Source organism: Podarcis tiliguerta (genome assembly GCF_965153285.1).
Source record: "Podarcis tiliguerta genome assembly, chromosome: 18".
In the NCBI taxonomy this organism is placed as follows: Eukaryota; Metazoa; Chordata; class Lepidosauria; order Squamata; family Lacertidae; genus Podarcis; species Podarcis tiliguerta.
Genome location: NC_139551.1, coordinates 4,040,340 through 4,058,982, shown reverse-complemented (window position 1 = coordinate 4,058,982; position 18,643 = coordinate 4,040,340). Strand labels below are relative to the sequence as shown.

General features: G+C 50.8%; 2 protein-coding genes and 1 long non-coding RNA gene across 5 annotated transcripts in view; 2 read left to right on the top strand and 1 right to left on the bottom strand.

Moving 5' to 3' along the window:
- Positions 1-18,643, top strand: part of LOC310668661 — a 120,240-nt gene that overhangs the window by 49,171 nt on the left and 52,426 nt on the right. The gene's annotated exons all lie outside the window — the stretch shown is intronic.
- On the top strand, positions 1,300-14,383 carry GPX4 (glutathione peroxidase 4). The gene is made up of 7 exons (XM_083421976.1): positions 1,300-1,459; positions 6,785-6,879; positions 7,935-8,079; positions 8,203-8,354; positions 9,441-9,465; positions 12,183-12,242; positions 14,111-14,383. Exons 1-7 carry the CDS (start codon positions 1,385-1,387, stop codon positions 14,141-14,143), a joined length of 585 nt encoding a protein of 194 aa, XP_083278102.1. The 5' UTR covers positions 1,300-1,384; the 3' UTR covers positions 14,144-14,383.
- SBNO2 (strawberry notch homolog 2) overlaps positions 15,012-18,643 on the bottom strand; it is a 116,824-nt gene continuing 113,192 nt past the window's right edge. For all 3 annotated transcript variants that reach the window (XM_083421370.1, XM_083421369.1, XM_083421371.1), the window contains one exon: positions 15,012-18,479. In XM_083421370.1, coding sequence (XP_083277496.1) covers positions 17,890-18,479 — 590 coding nt within the window. In that variant the 3' untranslated portion in view covers positions 15,012-17,889. The remainder of the gene's footprint in view (positions 18,480-18,643) is intronic.

The following is an 18,643-nucleotide window of genomic DNA, read 5'->3' as shown; positions in this document are numbered from 1 at the left end:
CCAAAATTTACAGCAATGTGAGATGTGTTGTTGAACGGGGTGTTAACAAGAGAGCTCCATAATTTAATGTTAGAGAGCCAGTGTGGTGTAGTGGTTAAGAGCGGTGGACTCGTAATCTGGTGAACTGGGTTCGCTTCCCCGCTCCTCCACATGCAGCTGCTGGGTGACCTTGGGCCAGTCACACTTCTCTGAAGTCTCTCAGCCCCACTCACCTCACAGAGTGTTTGTTGTGGGGGAGGAAGGGAAAGGAGAATGTTAGCCGCTTTGAGACTCCTTAAAAAGGTAAAGGGATCCCTGACCATCAGGTCCAGTCGTGGACGACTCTGGGGTTGCGGCGCTCATCTCGCTATATTGGCCGAGGGAGCCGGCATACAGCTTCTGGGTCATGTGGCCAGAATAATAATAATAATAATTTATTATTTATACCCCGCCCTCCCCAGCCAAGGCCTGGCTCAGAGCAGCTTACAAGCAATAATAAAAACAAGATGAATGATTACAACTTAAAAACAAAAGTAAAATACAACATTTAAATAATGGAACATTAAAATATTAAAATGTAGCCTCATCGCAGGAGGAGAAGGAAAAGAAAAAAGAAAGAGAGGGAGGGAGGGAATCAAATTGGCTCCAAGCCAAAGGCCAGGCGGAACAACTCTGTCTTACAGGCCCTGCGGAAAGAAATCAGATCTTGCAGGGCCCTGGTCTCATGAGGCAGAGCGTTCCACCAGGCCGGAGCCAGAGTTGAAAAGGATGACTAAGCCGCTTCTGGCGAACCCGAGCAGCGCATGGAAACGCCATTTACCTTCCCGCTGGAGCGGTACCTATTTATCTACTTGCACTTTGACGTGCTTTCGAACTGCTAGGTTGGCAGGAGCAGGGACCGAGCAACGGGTGCTCAGGGGATTCGAACCGCCGACCTTCTGATCAGCAAGTCCTAGGCTCTGTGGTTTAACCCAGAGTGCCACCTGCGTCCCATTTGAGACTTCTTAGGGTAGTGATAAAGTGGGATATCAAATCCAAACTCCTCCTCTTCTTCTTCACCCAGAGCTTTGCATCCTGGCTTCTGGCTCCTTTCCAAGGATGCTCCAGATGTGAATCTCCAAGACAACCGCATCTGGGATGCAGATCTAAACGATTGGCTGCGCCACCTGTGCGTAACGTCCACGGCCCTATCAGCGCTCGCGCGACAGGGCTGGGCCTCGCGTCTTACCCTCCGCTTGCTAAGGCTTGCCCCGCCCTTCCCGCTGCCCCATTGGTCGAGAGAGAGTGGGGCGGGGCTTTCGACTCGGGGCGTCCGGAGAAGCCGCCCGCTGATTGGCTGCCGTGCATTTGAGCCGTTTCTGAGGGGAAGGATAAAGGCGGAGTCCGCGGAAAGCGGCCGAAGGGGATGAGCTTGGAGCGCTTAGTGAAGAGGACGCTTCTGTGCGGGCTGCTGGCAACGCGGGGCCTGACCAGGACAATGGTGAGTTTCGAAGAAAGGCTTGGTCGCGCTAGGCCCGGCTAGGCCTCTCAGCCGGGCCCGCTCTAGCCGCCCCTGGGTTCTCGGTGGTCATAGCATAGACGCGGGGGGCTAGAGCGTCCCCCTCTTGGAGGACCTAACAAAATCCCTGGACCACTGTTTTCTTGGCTCTTACTTTTCTTCCCCCCATAATCCCTTTGGATCCATGGTCTGCCTCCCCCATGAAATAGAGTGCTAAGCTGATTTCCTTCCTAAATTCTTTTTCTAGTGTTGCAATAATTCCCATAATCCCCTGGGGCAGTTTCTCGTGTGTGTGTGTGTGTGTGTGTGTGTGTTTATGTATTTGTGTGTGTCTATATATATATAAGCAATAAATAACTACCTGACATTCAGAAGACATTTTAAGGCAGCCCTGTTCAGGGAAGTTTTTAATCTGTGATATTTTAGTGTGTTTTTGGTTTCTATGGAAGCCGCCCAGAGTGGCTGAGGAAACCCAGCCAGATGGGCGGGGTACTATTATTATTATATGTGTGTGTGTGTGTGTGTCTATATATGTACGTGTGTGTGTCTATATATATGTATGTGTGTTTGTATATGTGTGTATATGTTGTTGTTTAGTCGTTCAGTCGTGTCCGACTCTTCGTGACCCCATGGACCAGAGCACGCCAGGCACTCCTGTCTTCCACTGCCACCCGCAGTTTGGTCAGTGTATATATATATGTATATGTATATTGTGTGTGTGTTTATATAATGTGTGTGTATAGTGTGTGTGTGTGTGTGTGTATGTATGTATGTATGTGTATATATGCATATACACATACACATATATAGCCTTTTGCCTCCCAGGGTGCATTGGAAAAGGGGTCTTGGTGTGTTAATATACATAGCTTTTAATTCTGCCTTTTCCCAGCAGCTGGGGAGGGTGGCTGCCAGTTCCCAGAATTGCAACTGTGTCCTACAAATGCATTTAAAGATAAGCAAGCGGGGAGGCCTGCTGCCGCCGTAACGAAACTCTTTTCGCCCTGTTGTGAAACAGCCAACACTTCTCGTTATTTTCTGGGACTCGCGTCGTTATATTCCCCAACACGCTTGCAATATATTCGCCACACATTTATTGCAAAGAGTTAAAGGTGCTTCTGTATGTGATATTACCTCCGCTCCCCGTTTCATCCTCGCAACAGCCCTGCGAGGCGAGTTAAGCTAAAGGGGCATTGACTGGTGAGCTTCATGAGTGGGAGAATTCGAACCCAAGCCCTTCTAGGTCCTGGCCCAATGCTAACCACTGGCTTTGTGGGGTTGGTTGGTTCGCATTGGGTCACTCTGCTACCTTTTGCGATGTGACCCGATGTCTTGCCGTTCTCTGGCTACTTCCAGAGCACGGTGGGTGGAATTCAGGTAATTTCTACTCAAAAGTGGACCCATAAAAACGAGTAGACGTAAATTAGCAGTGTCAGCTAATATTGGGTGGGTCTGCTTGGAGTTTGCTTCTTTCCCCCCCTACCTGATTCTGTGGGGCAACCAGTTCTTCCTGGTTCTCTCTGGGGTCCGTCGCTGTGGTGGGCTTTGGAGCCTAAAAGCGCACAACCTCGTTTCAAAACTCCCTCCTGCCTCTCGCACCTGTGTAGCGCCTCATTCTCTGCACCAGTCTTTCCCTGAGCAATTGCCTACACCTGTCCCGGTGTAGGCAATTAACTGCAATTAGTTGCTGCCTCAAAAGTAATCAAAAGCAAAGCCACTTTCACCTGAGGCTTTTCCATCTTGAATGCGTTTTCTCTGTAAGACCTGGGGCAACGTATAAAGATGTTTTTTATTAATGCAGTGGGAACATCTCTGGCCAAGCTTATAATTTTATTTATAAGTGAGTTTTCCCCCCTAATTCAGGTGTGCTTATCGGCTCTCTTCTGCTTTGGGGACGAGGGAGAAAAAAAGCCCGCTCAGTACAGTATCCTCAAGGCTGTATTTACCTCCTGTTCCATACTTGGGATTTAGTCTCAGGCGTCGGAAAATCCCCTTAAAAACCTTGGTTTACCATGATAGCTGCTCAGATTCCCTATTGTCCGTGTATTCTTTTCAGCCTTAAAAGACATTGCCATTAGAAAGCGATCCTATTTTGTAGTCCTGAGTACTGCAAGTTCCGCACATAGGGCAAAGTGCTTCCTTCTGTCCGGAAGTCGATGCCAACTTACTTTACCTGCCTGGAAGAAATGCTTTTTTTTTTCCAGGCGAAGGGATGCCATTTCTAATCATGGGGAAATGTCGTTCCTGTCTCTCCACGTTCTAAGACGCTGGCTCCTAGCAAGCACGTTTTAATCACTGCGCTGTTTTGGCTGGTGATTAACCCAGTTTACGTTGCGAAACATTCCTTAATCTGGGAGCAGGGCAGCGTTGGCACCCAGCCGACTTCCCTGGTTTCTGCCTGACTTGACTATTCTCCAGAAACAAAAGTCCGGGGCCTTGAAGTGCTCTTGGAAGTCAAAGTTCGTGTCGGCAGCTGCTTTCATCTGCAATGCAGTAGTAACAACTGAGAAGTCTGTGGAAACTTCCACCTTTGAGACCGGTTCTGCCATCTCCGTTATGAGTCAGGAGGGTGCTTTTTTAATTTATTTACCGCGGTTCATTTACAGAGCTTGCTCCTTTGGGATCTTGATTAAGCTTGGTTATAAAAGGCAACCAGGGTGGCCGCTCTAAATTCCTTCCTGATCTTTCCTCTGTGTGTAATCTTATTGCCTAATGGAGCCTTTGTGTAACAGGGATTGGGGGCGGGAGGGGAGAGAGAGAAGGCAAAGGCCTTGAACCTCCCACACGCATTGTCCTTGATCACGAGCATCAGGGGAGGATGTTGAAAGACAAGAATTTTTAGAGGTCAGCATCAACAAAGGGACAGGGAGAGAGTTGGTCACGGCTTGGTTTGTTTGGGACTCCAGGTTGTAAACTGGAGCTGCTTGGAATACAGGACACATCAGAACACGCTCAGGTTATTTTTGCACCCTATAATTTCTGCACTGCACTGACTTGACAGTGGCTCCCCAGAGTAGTCTCACAAGGTTCTACCCACAACCTCTGTTACCTGTTATCCTTTTAACTGGGGATGCCAGGGATTGAGCCTGCACAGAAATAATAATACTAATGGTAAAGGTAAAGGGATCCCTGAGCGTTAGGTCCAGTCGTGGCCGACTCTGGGGTTGCAGTGCTTGTCTCGCTTTACATTCCAAGGGAGCCGGCGTACAACTTCTGGGTCATGTGGCCAGCAGGACTAAGCCGCTTCTGGCTAACCAGAGCAGCGCACTGAAATGCCGTTTACCTTCCCGCTGGAGTGGTACCTATTTATCTACTTGCACTTTGATGTGCTTTTGAACTGCTAGGTTGGCAGGAGCAGGGAACGAACAACGGGAGCTCACCCCGTCGCAGGGATTCAAACTGCTGACCTTCTGATCGGCAAGCCCTACGCTCAGTGGTTTAGACCACAGCGCCACCCGCGCCCCAATAATACTAATAATAAGGTTTTTTAAAAAGTAAAGGACCCCTGGATGGTTAAGTCCAGTCGAAGGAAACTGTGGGGTTGCAGCGCTCATCTTGCTTTCAGGCTGAGGGAGCCAGCATTTGTCCACAGACAGCTTTCCAGGTCATGTGGCCAACAGGACTAAACCACATCTGGTGCAACAGGACACCATGACGGAAACCAGAACGCATGGAAACGCCATGAAGGAGCGTCTCCACCCCCATTGTTCTGCCCAGACTCTGAGGTCCAGCGCCGAGGGCCTTCCGACGGTTCCCTCGCTGCAAGAAGCAAAGTTACAGGGAACCAGGCAGAGGGCCTTCTCGGTAGTGGCGCCCTCCTGCCGGATTTCAAAGAGAAAAACAACTACCAGACTTCTAGAAGACATCTGAAGGCAGCCCTGTTTAAGGGAGCTTTTAATGTTTGACAGACCTCTGGTCTGTCAACTGTTTTAAAACAGCAACATCTGTGGCCTGCAGAGGTTGCCAGACTACAACCCACCATGCTGCCTGGGCGACAGATTCCCACCCCCTCTTGCTTTAGAGGATAACCTGGGGAGGGGAGGGAAAGGATAGGGGCTTTGGATCCAGATTAATTTAATCGCACGTTAATTCCATTGAAATCCCTGACTGGTGCAAAAGCCCCCTTAATTGCAGTTTAGCCTCCTGGATCCGTCCCTGTGTGTTGTAATGGCTAAAGTTGCATCCACACACACCCACACCCCAAAGTCTAAGATACACCTCTTGACCCAGGTCAAGGAGAATCCTGGGAACTGTAGTTTTATTAAGGGTGCTGGGCATCAGTTGCCCCGCGAGGAAAGCACGCTTGGCTGACTCTAGTTGGCAAGGAATAAGCTCTTCTGAGTTGACCCGCTTTGGAAAGCTGGAGAGGCCAGGCGGACGGAGATGTCCATTGGCAACTTGGCATCCAGAGGTCTCCCCAGGGATGGAGTTGGATTTTGCACCAGTCGCAATATGCGCCTGGCTGATTTCCAACCCTGAGCCCTGGCACTAGAAGGAGAGGGAAATGGGAGATTTGCAGCCCTCGAAACACACACACACACACACACACACGAGAATGCCACGAGAGCTCTTTCTGAATAATAATAATAATTTTCTATTTATACCCCGCCCATCTGGCTGAGTTTCCCCAGCCACTCTGGGCAGCTTCCAATCAAGTGTTAAAAACAATACAGCGTTAAATATTAAAAACTTCCCTGAACAGGGCTGCCTTCAGATGTCTTTTAAAGAGAAGATAGCTGCTTATTTCCTTCACGTCTGAAGGGAGGGCATTCCACAGGGTGGGCGCCACTACCGAGAAGGCCCTCTGCTTGGTTCCCTGTAACTTGGCTTCTCGCAGTGAGGGAACCGCCAGAAGGCCCTCAGTGCTGGATCTCAGTGTCCGGGCTGGACGATGGGGGTGGAGACGCTCCTTCAGGTATACAGGGTGGATTTGATTTAAAGCACGATTTAAATCAAAGAATCAGGGTGGATTTGATTTAAATCACTAGTCAGTAAGACTTGATTTAAATCACTTATTTACAGGAAGACTCATTCTTGCTGGTATCATCTTAATATTTACAACCAGTATTTAGAACACTGCAGTCGGAAACGGAAGGCTTGAATTACAACGGGGGGAATGCAAATCAGCAGCGCAACAGGAAACACAGGGGACGCAAAACAGAGCACGTTCGAAAACTACTTCCGGTTTTGCAGCGTCCGGGTTCCAAGTTGTTCGTGAACCGAGCTGTTGGAAAACCGAGGTGCCCCTGTACTTTTGATTTGAGGTGTGCTTCTCCCTGACCCCCGCTTCCTGTTTCTCCCCACCTCCAGTGTGCTCAAGAAACCGACTGGCAGTCTGCCAAATCCATCTACGATTTCCACGCCACGGACATCGATGGCGCCGACGTCTCGCTCGAGCGGTACAGGTAAGTGAGCGGGGTATTTTATTCCCTCTGCATATTTGTCCAGGCCCACCCTTCCTGCCTTGAATCAAGGCACACATAGGCAAACTCGGCCCTCCAGATATTTTGGGACTGCAACTCCCATCATCCCTATCTAGCAGGACCAGGGGTCAGGGATGATGGGAGTTGTAGTCCCAAAACGTCTGGAGGGCCGAGTTTGGCCACCACTGACTTGGAGGAATGGTCAGGTCAGTTTCTTATTTATATTTTTCAAATTTATACATTTCATTGGCTTTACAATTTCGCATTTCCAGATTTTGACACCACTTCTCCCTCTTTCTGCGGTTCCTTGAAATTATTTTTTGGTACCTTCTGCATGTTCAAGCTCATCTGACTTGCTCATTGACTTACCGTATTTTTGGCTCTGTAGGACGCACTTTTTCCCCTCCAAAATTAAGGGGAAATGTGTGTGCATCCTATGGAGTGAATTCAGGCTCATTGGCTTCAGTGATAGCAATGCAGAGCCTCTGAAGCGCAGAGGGAGTGCTCCCTCCACACTCCGGAGGCTTCGAGTTGCTTTCGCTGGAGAGTGAGAGGGGTCAGTGCACACCGACCCCTCTCCCTCTCCAGCCTTCAGGGATAGCCGCCGGGAGAGCAAGACTCTCCTGGCTTCAGCGAAAGGAACCTGAAGCCTCCGGAGCACAGCGGGAACTTGCGCTGCGCTGCGAAGGCTTCAGGGATAGCCACTGTGCTCTGGAGGCTTTGGGTTCATTTTGCTGAAGCCGGAAGAGCAAGACTCTCCTGGCTTCAGCAGAGAGGGAGAGCTGCGCAGCGCCCCTTCAGCCAAGCGGGAGGAGAAACGGAAGGGGCTCTGTTTCTCCTGCCGCTTCGCTGAAGGGGCACTGCGCAGAGAGGGGGAGTTTTTTCCCCCTGTTCTCCCCCTTTAAAACAAGGTGCGTCCTATGGTTGGTTGCGCGTCCTATAGAGCGAAAAATACGGTACCTGCTGTAAATATATATACTCGTATGACGGTTGGATCAGGGCCTTCCTTCACAAACGTTTCCCTTCCGTCTCTGCAGGGGCCACGTCTGCATCATCACCAACGTGGCCTCGAAATGAGGCAAGACTGGCGTGAACTACACTCAGTTTGTCGACCTGTACAGCAGATACGCTGAGAAAGGTTTACGCATCTTGGGGTTCCCCTGTAACCAGTTCGGCAAGCAGGTAGGGTGCCGGGAGGCCTGGTGGTGTGATGTAGTTTTTTTGTTCCTTTTTTTTTGAGGAGGGGTGGGCAGGCAGGCAGATGCCAGCAACGACCATTTCTCATCTCCCTTCCCCAAACTGCAGGAGCCGGGCACCAACGAGGAAATCAAAGCCTTCGCTGCAGGTTACGGTGTGAAGTTTGACATGTTCAGCAAGATCGAGGTGAACGGGGACGGCGCCCACCCCCTCTGGAAGTGGATGAAGAGCCAGCCCAAAGGCCGGGGGACGCTGGGCAAGTGAGTTTCTTAACTGCTGTATTTTTTTAAATACAGTGGTGCCCCGCAAGACGAATGCCTCGCAAGACAGAAAACCCGCTAGACGAAAGGGTTTTCCGTTTTGGAGGTGCTTCGCAAAACGAATTTCCCTATGGGCTTGCTTCGCAAGACGAAAATATCTTGCGAGTTCCTGCGATTTTTTTCCGCTCCCCACCTCCTTTTTCTAAGGCACTAAGCTGCTAATAGCCTTTTAGCAGCTAATCCGCTAATCCCTTAAGCCTTTAATAGCCGCTAAACCGCTAATAGCGCTAATCCGCTAATGGGGTTGCTTCACAAGACGAAAAAACCGCTAGACGAAGAGACTCGCGGAACGGATTCTTTTCGTCTTGCGAGGCACCACTGTATACGCTTTGGTAAACGGCCTATATGCAGAGACGACCCCCCCTTCTTCTCGCACCCAGCTCCGATAACAGTGCCGGATTTACGTATAAGCCAAACAAACTATAGCTTAGGGCCCCACTCTCTTGAGGCCCCCAAAAAAATTTAAAGGAAAAAAATCATCATGATGATGATGATATTATTTATACCCAGCCCAGCTGGCTGGGTTTCCCCAGCCACTCTGGGCAGCTTCCAACCAAACCAAAATACAGTAATACATCAAACATTAAAAGCTTCCCTAAACAGGGCTGCCTTCAGATGTCTTCTAAAAGTCTGGTAGTTGTTGTTCCCTTGGACATCTGGTGGGAGGGCGTTCCACAGGGCGGGTGCCACCACTGAGAAGGCCCTCTGCCTGGTTCCCTGATCTCCCAGTTCGAGAAAGAGCCAAGTTTCAACTGTTGTGGTTCCTGAACAATATCTTGACCCTTGCCCTGTGTTCTAGATTACAGGCAGCTGGTGTGGTTTTATCCAGATATTGCCGCAGCTTCCGTCATCCCTGACAACCCGCCATTCTGGTTTGCCAGAGCTGATGGGAGTTTTTTTTTGGGGGGGGGGGTATCTGAACAGCGCAACCCCAGGGGCCTTTCAGTTTGATAGACGGACCCCTTCTGGATTTCCTGTTTCGAAACTAAAGTCGTCTTGTTGTTTTTTCTCTCCCCCGTCACCTAGCGCCATCAAGTGGAACTTCAGCAAGGTGAGACTTCAGCTTTTGACTCCTGGCTCTTTGAATCCCAGCTGGACTGCAGCCTTTTCCCCTTACCTTTGCAGTTGGTCCCTTACCTTTCCCGCCCCGACCTAGCCACAGTGATCCATGCGACGGTCACCTCCAGGCTTGACTACTGTAATTCGCTCTACGCGGGGCTGCCCTTGAAGCTGTCCCAGAAACTCCAGCGGGTGCAGAACGCTGCAGCGAGGCTCCTCACGGGGTCTCTGCCATGGGAGCATATTCACCCAGTGCTTTTCCAGCTGCACTGGCTCCCGGTGGAGTACAGGGTCAGGTTCAAGGTTCTGCTTTTGACCTTTAAAGCCCTTCGCGGCCTAGGACCCTCGTACCTACGGGACCGCCTCTCCTGGTATGCCCCACGGAGAGCCTCAAGGTCCATAAATAGCAACACCCTAGTGGTCCCGGGCCCTAAGGAAGTTAGATTGGCTTCAACCAGAGCCAGGGCCTTTTCAACTCTGGCTCTGGCCTGGTGGAACGCTCTGCCTCATGAGACCAGGGCCCTGCAGGATCTGATTTCTTTCTTACAGGGCCTGTAAGACAGAGTTGTTCCGCCTGGCCTTTGGCTTGGAGCCAATTTGATTCCCTCCCTCTCTTTCTTTTTTCTTTTCCTTCTCCTCCTGCAATGAGGCTACATTTTAATATTTTAATGTTCCATTATTTTAATGTTGTATTTTACTTTTGTTTTTAAGTTGTAATCATTCAACTTGTTTTTATTATTGCTTGTAAGCCGCTCTGAGCCCGGCCTTGGCTGGGGAGGGCGGGGTATAAATAAAAATTATTATTATTATTTATTATTTTGGGTGCCCTCCCTCGATTGGATCGGCCTGGGCAACATCTGTGCCCCTCCAGCTCCCAGCATCCCTGGCCAGGGAAGGGGGCAAATCCAGCAACAGATCTTCCCCATCCCAGCTTTGGAGGGGAGGCAATTCTGAAGTGCATCTTAACTCCCTTTGGGGGCATCGCTGGGCCTATCAAGTCTGGCCTCCTGTTTGCAGGCCCCAAAGCGCTCCCTGGCAGCTGGTAGACTGCCCTGGCAGATGGAGGTTCGATCGCCAGCCGTTGATAGGAACTGTCCTCTGTGGAGTTGTTTAATCTGCCTTGGAGCCATTAAGCCCAGGGGTGGGAGGAACCTCAGGCCTGTGGCGGGGGGCTCTAAATTAGTATTAATCAATGTATATAATCTCAAAGATCCCATTAAGAAGACATTTTATGGAGGTTATTTAATGGCTAAAGGCCTCTGAACCTCTCAGGGAGGAGGGACACCGAGAAGGGCCTCTGACGACAAGCGCAGGGTCTGGGTCAGTTTGCATGGGGAGAGGCAGGCCTTCAGATACAGCGGTACCTTGGTTCTCAAACGCCTTGGTACTCAAACAACCTGGAACCCAAACACTGCAAACCCAGAAGTTAAGTTTTCCGGTTTGCGAACTTTTTTTGGAAGCCAAACATGCTTCCGTTTTGAGTCTTATGCTTCCATTTTGAATGCCACATGTCCGTTTAAACGAGTCTGTTTTTGCTATTGTTTTTGCTTTCGCTTCTCTTTTTGTGACTGTGTGCAACCCAGTTCAGTACATGGTTTATTGCTTTCATTTTATGGATCGATGCTCTAGCTAGATAGTAAAATTCATGTCAAATTGCTGTTTTGGGGGTTGTTTTTAAAAGGCTGGAACTGATTAATCCGTTTTGCGTTACTTTCTATGGGAAAGCGCGCCTTGGTTTTGGAACGGACTTTCGGAACGGGTTAAGTTTGAGAACCAAGGTACCACTGTATTGAAGTCATGAGCGGTGTACGGCAGTGGTGGTCCCTAAGCCCGTCTGCCTGACCTTCGGCACTGTGCCCAGCGCTGTACCTCCTCCATCAACCTGTTCTTGGTCCCTGGGAGGGAGTTGAGAGTCCGGCAATATTGGGAGCGCCAGGGTTTCTGCTGTGCTGAAAGATGCCCTTGAGACTGACCCAGAAACTCCAGCGGGTGCAGAATGCTGCAGCGAGACTCCTTACGGGGTCTTCGCTGCGAGATCACATTCACCCGGTGCTATACCAGCTGCACTGGCTCCCGGTGGAGTACAGGATCAGGTTTAAGGTGCTGGTTTTAACCTTTAAAGCCCTATACGGCCTAGGACCCTCGTACCTACGGGACTCCCTCTCCTGGTATGCCCCACAGAGGAACTTCAAACAAAAACATCTTGAAGGTCCCAGGCCACAGAGAGGTTAGGCTGGCCTCAACCAGAGCCAGGGCTTTTTCGGCTGTAGCTCCGATCTAGTGGAACACTCTGTCACAAGAGACCAGGGCCCTGCGGGACCTGACATCTTTCCGCAGGGCCTGCAAGACAGAGGTGTTCCACCAGGCCTTTGGCCAGGGCACAGCCTGACTCCCTCCCTCGGCAATCTTCGCGGAGCTCTGGCCGAATGGTTGCCAGTGGCTTGAATTAATTAATTTTATAATGAAAGATTTTAGGGTGTTGTTTGTGCTGTACTTTGTACTGTTTTATTGTTGTTAGCCGCCCTGAGCCCGGCTTCGGCTGGGGAGGGCGGGATATAAATAAAATTTATTATTATTATTATTATTATTATTATTATTATTATTATTATTTATTTCATCCCATATCGAAGCACCCTGGATTTCCTTCCCCGGTTCAAGGCACTCTTTGTTCACTAGCTGTCCTCCATTCTCTCTCTCTCCTTCCTTCAGTTCCTAATCAACAAGGAAGGCCAGGTGGTGAAGAGATACAGCCCAATGGACGACCCCTTTGTAAGTATCGCACTCAGGTTTCAGTTTTGGCTTTGCACCGGAGATGGCATCAAGAGTGCCCTTAGTCTGCCCTGCATACGGTGGCGCTGTGGTCTAAACCCCTGAGCCTCTTGGGCTTGCCGATCGGAAGGTCGGCGGTTCGAATCCCGTGAGCTCCCGTTGCTCGGTCCCAGCTCCTGCCAACCTAGCAGTTCGAAAGCACGCCAGTGTAAGTAGATAAATAGGTACCACTCCAGAGGGAAGGTGAACGGCGCTTCCGTGCGCCCTGGTTTCCGTCACGGTGTCCCGTTGCGCCAGAAGCGGTTCAGTCCTGCTGGCCACATGACCTGGAAAAAGCTCTCTGCGGACAAATGCCGGCTCCCTCGGCCTGAAAACGAGATGAGCGCCACAACCCCGTAGTCGCCTTTGGCTGGACTTAACCGTCCAGGGGTCCTTTGCCTTTTTACCTTACAGTGGCATTGGAACTGTGGCACGCACAGCAAAATATTCCTTTTTTCCCTGAAGTGCTTTGAGGATTTCTTAACTGAGTGATGAGTAAATTTTGTGAAGCGGTCTGTTCTCCGCCACGGTTGGAACGCGGACTGCAAGCTCTTTGGAGAGTCTTTTTCTACCAAAGCTACTCTGCGTTCTGCTAGTGAACAGAGTGCCCCTGGGCACTGGGCAGGCCAGCTAGGACTCTTGGGCATTCAGGGGCCCCAATGGCATCAGGAAGATGCCATGGAATGGGCAGGGCGCTGTGCCTCAGCAGTCGGGCACCTTCTCTGTGGCGAGAAAGCCCTGGCCTCTCAAAGTCGTATTGGGAGGGAAGAGGCAGACCGTTAGGTCCAGTCGTGGCCGACTCTGGGGTTGCAGCGCTCATCTCGCTTTATTGGCCGAGGGAGCCGGCGTACAGCTTCCGGGTCATGTGGCCAGCAGGACTAAGCCGCTTCTGGCGAACCAGAGCAGCGCACGGAAACGCCATTTACCTTCCCGCTAGAGCGGTACCTATTTATCTACCTGGCTTGAGAGCAGTACATGTGAAAAGGATCTAGGAGTCTTGGTTGACCACAAACTTGACATGAGCCAACAGTGAGACACTGCAGCTAAAAAAGTCAATGCAATTCTGGGCTGCATCAATAGGAGTATAGCATCTAGATCAAGGGAAGTGATAGTGCCACTGTATTCTGCTCTGGTCAGACCTCACCTGGAGTCCTGTGTCCAGTTCTGGGCACCACAGTTCAAGAAGGACAATGACAAACTGGAACGTGTCCAGAGGAGGGCAACCAAAATGGTCAAAGGCCTGGAAACGATGCCTTATGAGGAACGGCTAAGGGAGCTGGGCATGTTTAGCCTGGAGAAGAGGAGGTTAAGGGGTGATATGATAGCCATGTTCAAATATATAAAAGGATGTCGCATAGAGGGAGAAAGGTTGTTTTCTGCTGCTCCAGAGAAGCGGACACGGAGCAATGGATCCAAAGTACAAGAAGATTCCACCTAAACATTAGGAAGAACTTCCTGACAGTAAGAGCTGTTCGACAGCGGAATTTGCTGCCAAGGAGTGTGGTGGAGTCTCCTTCTTTGGAGGTCTTTAAGCAGAGGCTTGACAACCATATGTCAGGAGTGCTCTGATGGTGTTTCCTGCTTGGCAGGGGGTTGGACTCGATGGCCCTTGTGGTCTCTTCCAACTCTATGAGTCTATGCACTTTGACGTGCTTTCGAACTGCTAGGTTGGCAGGAGCAGGGACCGAGCAACGGGAGCTCACCCCGTTGCGGGGATTCGAACTGCCGACCTTCTGATTGGCAAGCCCTAGGCTCTGTGGTTTAACCCACAGTGCCACCCGCGTCCACACATTAGGTGTTACTGATCACCTTTTCTCCTCCGCCTGCAGGTGATCGAGAAGGACCTGCCCGCTTACCTGTAGGACTTGTTGAACACGACACCGGATCACCCTGCGTTTCCTCAGCCCCGACTCTCTCCTCTGCTTTCCTGCAAAGTTTGCCTGGATGATGGCCTGCCTTGAAGCCAAGCCCGTTTGGTGGGGCAGGCCTGAGAAAAAGATATATATATATATTTGCAAACTCTTGCAGGGACGGGGAGGCGGTAGACTCTGGGGCCTGGAGTTGCCTGCCAATGCCGTAGCAATAAAAGTGTTTCCGTCTCTGACGTGACTTGTGTCTGTGGAATTCTGTCTCGCTGCCTTCGAACCCTGAAGATGAGAAGAGGCGGAAGGGATGGGCTTGTTCCATCAGCTACAGAGCAGGGCCTGAGCATCCTTGCCTTGCAGCGTTCGTTTTGGTGCCGCCTCAGTTCAGTAATGACTAATGTGCTAAATACCGGATTTTTTGCTCTGTAAGACTCACTTTTTCCCTCCTAAAAAGTAAGGGGAAATGTGTGTGCGTCTTATGGAGCGAATGCAGGCTGCGCAGCTATCGCTGAAGCCAGAACAGCAAGAGGGATTGCGGCTTTCGCTGCGCAGCGATCCCTCTTGCTGTTCTGGCTTCTGATATTCAGAATATTTTTTTCCTTGTTTTCCTCCTCCAAAAACTAGGTGCGTCTTGTGGTCTGGTGCGTCTTTTGGAGGGAAAAATACGGTAACTATTTGGAACCTGTTTGGCAGTGCGATTCATGATCTGAGAATGTGGACTCCCTCCCGCTGGAGGTTTCTAAAGAGAGGTTGGGTGTTTTACGGGAAGGGATTTTTTAAAAAATCTAGCGAATCAAAAACATACAAAACGCACCCTTTCGTTTTTCTCATGCGCGCACAAATTTCGAGAGCCGACCTCTTCGCGGAGCTGAAATGCCAACGTTTTAATCCTTCGGTAGAAAATTCCAGAATCACGAGTTAAAAGGCACATTTCCTCATCAACAAAAACGAAACAAAAAACGGGTAAAGACTTCTCCCCCTTCCTATTCGCAGGCACCCCCCCTCTTTTTTTTTTTACATATATATATTTACACAATTTTGAATTAATTATAAATATCCATAGAAAACAAAATAATAAGCTGACAAAAAAGGAAGTTGGTTAGAAAGTGCCAACCAGGAAGGGGGAAGAGATTTTCCATTTCAAAAATACAATCAATAGAACAAAAAAACAGCATAATAATTTAGTTATTTTAAAAAGTAGTTGTTACATATTAAGTTTTCCTGACAAAAGGGGGAGGGTTGAGGGTACAGAGGGTCGTATCTCCTTAAAGGGAGTCTCACTGCCCTGGGAAATACAGATTTATTTACTTTTTGAAAAAATAATTAAACCACCATAAAATAACCACATAACAATGCTGAGATATTCCTATTGGGGGGGGGGAGCCCCAACTTGAGCACACCTCCAATTCTTTCCTGAGTTTTTAAGCCCCCCCAACCCAACCCCTTTTGGGAAATGAATCCTAAAAGCAGGCTGCCGGGATTCGCTTATGGCTACTAAAATCTTTAAACGGCGATTGCGATGGGGAAATGAGAATGTGGTCTCCACCCTCGAGAGCTAAACAAATCGGGGTGGAAATTTCGGTGAAAACCAAATCCCTCCTGCTGCCTGCAAAACAGCGTATTTGCATAGTTTCTTTCTCTTTTTGCATAATTGCTTCGTTCCTCTGCTTCTGGCCAGGGGGAATTGGGGGACACTGGAGCTGCCTAGCAAATCTTCCTATGTTTCTTTTACTTCCTCACCCACCCCTTCCTTCCTTCTAGATTCCCATCTTTCCTGCAAAGCTTGTGAGAGTCATGAGGACTAAAAAAATCTTTTTTTTTTAAAGACGACGGGGAGGGAGGGGACCGATAATCAGAATGCATGAAGTAGCAGGCGTTGTGAAACCGTGGCGATCCTCTGAGCGCTGTGGATCTGCGTGGGGGATATTGAGATCCCCACCCCATGGGCGATTCCGTCTCGCCAAGAGAGACGGGAGCAGAGGGGCAACTGCAGCAGCAGTAAAGGAAAGTTGCTCCGGAGGGAGGAGGAAAGAGACAATTATTAACGAACTATATGCCTCCAATGACAAAGGAGGAAGTCCATGGCCCGTGCCAGCGCTCAGGGAACCTCCACGAGGGCTAGAGCCCTGCCTAGGCATTTTCAAAAACTTAAAACTGAAAGCAGGTGCCAGAAGACAACTCCACCCTGATAGCATGGATTGTTACCGGGACGAGGTAGAGGGTGACATATATATGCCTCCTTGGGAGAAGGTGAGGGGTTTTTTCTTTAAGAAGTGGAGGTAGGGGTGTTTCTGACGGGGGGGACGGGGGACGAGTGGGCTGCTCCAAACCACTTGCATAAATGAGAATAAACCAGGAAGGTAAGGAGCTGTTCTCCAGCGACAAGGCTCCATCTCTGCACAGATCATCTGGAGCACTGAGCTGGGTTATTATGGGATATAACACCTTCAAGATTCCCTGAAGACTATTTTTTGGGGGGGGTTCCTACCTCCATACGGAAATGGTGGTAGTTTTCTCCGAAAGAGGAGATAAATGTTCTCGGGGGGGTAATCAGAAAAATCACGGTTTTCCTATAAATTCCGAGCTAACCTATATAACCCTCACGTTTGGCAGCCCCTGACCTGGAACCCCACTTCCCGAAATAAAAATCCTGACGGGTGACCTCCGCCCTTGCTTGGGCCTGACGGGAACTTCTTTTGGGCTGAGCGGATCGAGCCCCCTCTTCCTCGTCCACCGTGAGCCGAGAGTTTAATGCTGTCCTGGCAAATCCATCCTCTCCTTCCCTCCCCGTAGTTTCGGTACAAGGGAATAAAAATGACCGCAACTCAGGAGAGAAATTCTGCATGCTGTTGCACAGCTAAGATGCTCTTGCTAGGATGAGCCTTTCTTAGCTACTCCGCTAACCCCTCTGTTTTTTGCACTACAATTCCCATCGGCGCCTGGCTGTGAGACGCCAGGCGCTGGTGGGATCTGTAGTCCAATGGATGCAGGCTGGGAATAGGCGCTGAGCCTCAGGCACAGGAAAACAGGGAGGACCCCAGAAATTCTGCCACCCACATTCAAGTGTTTCCCTACCTCCACGAGGTCTAGAAACTTGCAAGGCAATTCCCCCGCCCCCTTTTTGCTCAGAACCAGAAGCGTGCAGGGCTGTGCAGCGTCACTCGAACCCTGCACCTGTGCAAAACAACCCGCCAGAGGGGGGGAAACCCAAGTTGGGACCACCCGGAAAGCTTTCGGCGTGGTGGGTTCGAATGGCGCGCCTCTCCGATCTCACTGGGTAGAACGTGGGGAGGAGAGAAGAATATAAAGATCCCAACTTTTCCAAACTCAGTAGTTTGCAGAGGGGCAAAAGGAGGGGGGAGTGCAGCCTGGGGGGTGGGCGGTTCGAAGAGACCTACAACCTTGCCCCCTCTCACTCCCGGTTTAGGCGCCGCAACACCTCCCACTGACCCCCCCCCAAAAAAAACTCCACTTTTACGGATCTATAGAGATATATAAAAAAAATTTCAGTACAGAGGTGACTGTATAATTATATATAAATAAAACTTTTCCTGTTTTCGCTCCCGCTCCGAACTCTCTGCCCCGCCATTCCTATTTTTGAAAAAAAAGACAGAGGAGTGGTCCGTTCCAAACCTTAAACCTTGCATGGGGGTTTCCCCACCCCTTTCCGCACCCCCCTTGGGCTGGGCGGGGGGAATAGGGGTGTCCCTGCCACGCCACGCCCGACGCTCCTTGCCGGCCGCTCAGCTGCCGTCGTCCTCGTAGAACGTGGGGAAAGGTTGCCCCGGGTGGTACTGAATGACGCTCTGCCTCCCTTGGGCGCTGTCCTCGGGCCCCACGTTGAGCGAGCTCAACATCTCTTCCAGGAGCTCCTTGTAGTTGATGTCCGGGTCGGGCAGGGAGAAGCTGTCTGGGGGCGGGGGGGCGGCGGCGTGGGCCTGGGGGGCCGGCGAGGGTTCGTGCTGGGCAGAGGAGCCGGCGAGGGGCAAGCCTCCCGCCGCCAGGGACGCCCCGTCAAAGGGCAGGGGGAAGTTGAAATGATAAGGAGGGCCGGGGGGCTGCTGCGGCGGTGGCGGCGCAGCAACCTCGGTCCAGAAGTCCGGGATCCCGTCGCTGGCGGGGCTGTAGGTCAAGTCCAAGACTTCGTCCTGGGGCAGGAAGCTGCTGCCCGGGGGCGTGGGCGGTCGGTCGAGGGGGAGTAGCGCGTAGGGCAGGCTGGGCGCCGCGGAGGCCGCTGCCAGCAAAGCCTGGCTCTGCTTCTGCTTAACGCTGGTGTCCATTTGCTTGAGCTCCTTCAACACCTGCTGGACGCAGTTTTCTGGGATCTTGATACCTGGGGGGGGGGGGTGGAGAGAGAGGGGCGGAGTCAGTGGCCAGGAGGCTGGGCATCCAGGACCCCCCTTCCCCACTCAGCTGGTCTAGTCCCTTTCGCTCAAGACTTAAGATCTTGTTTCACGCTGCCTCTCTCTTCCCCACCCCTTTTTGTTCCTTCTCTAG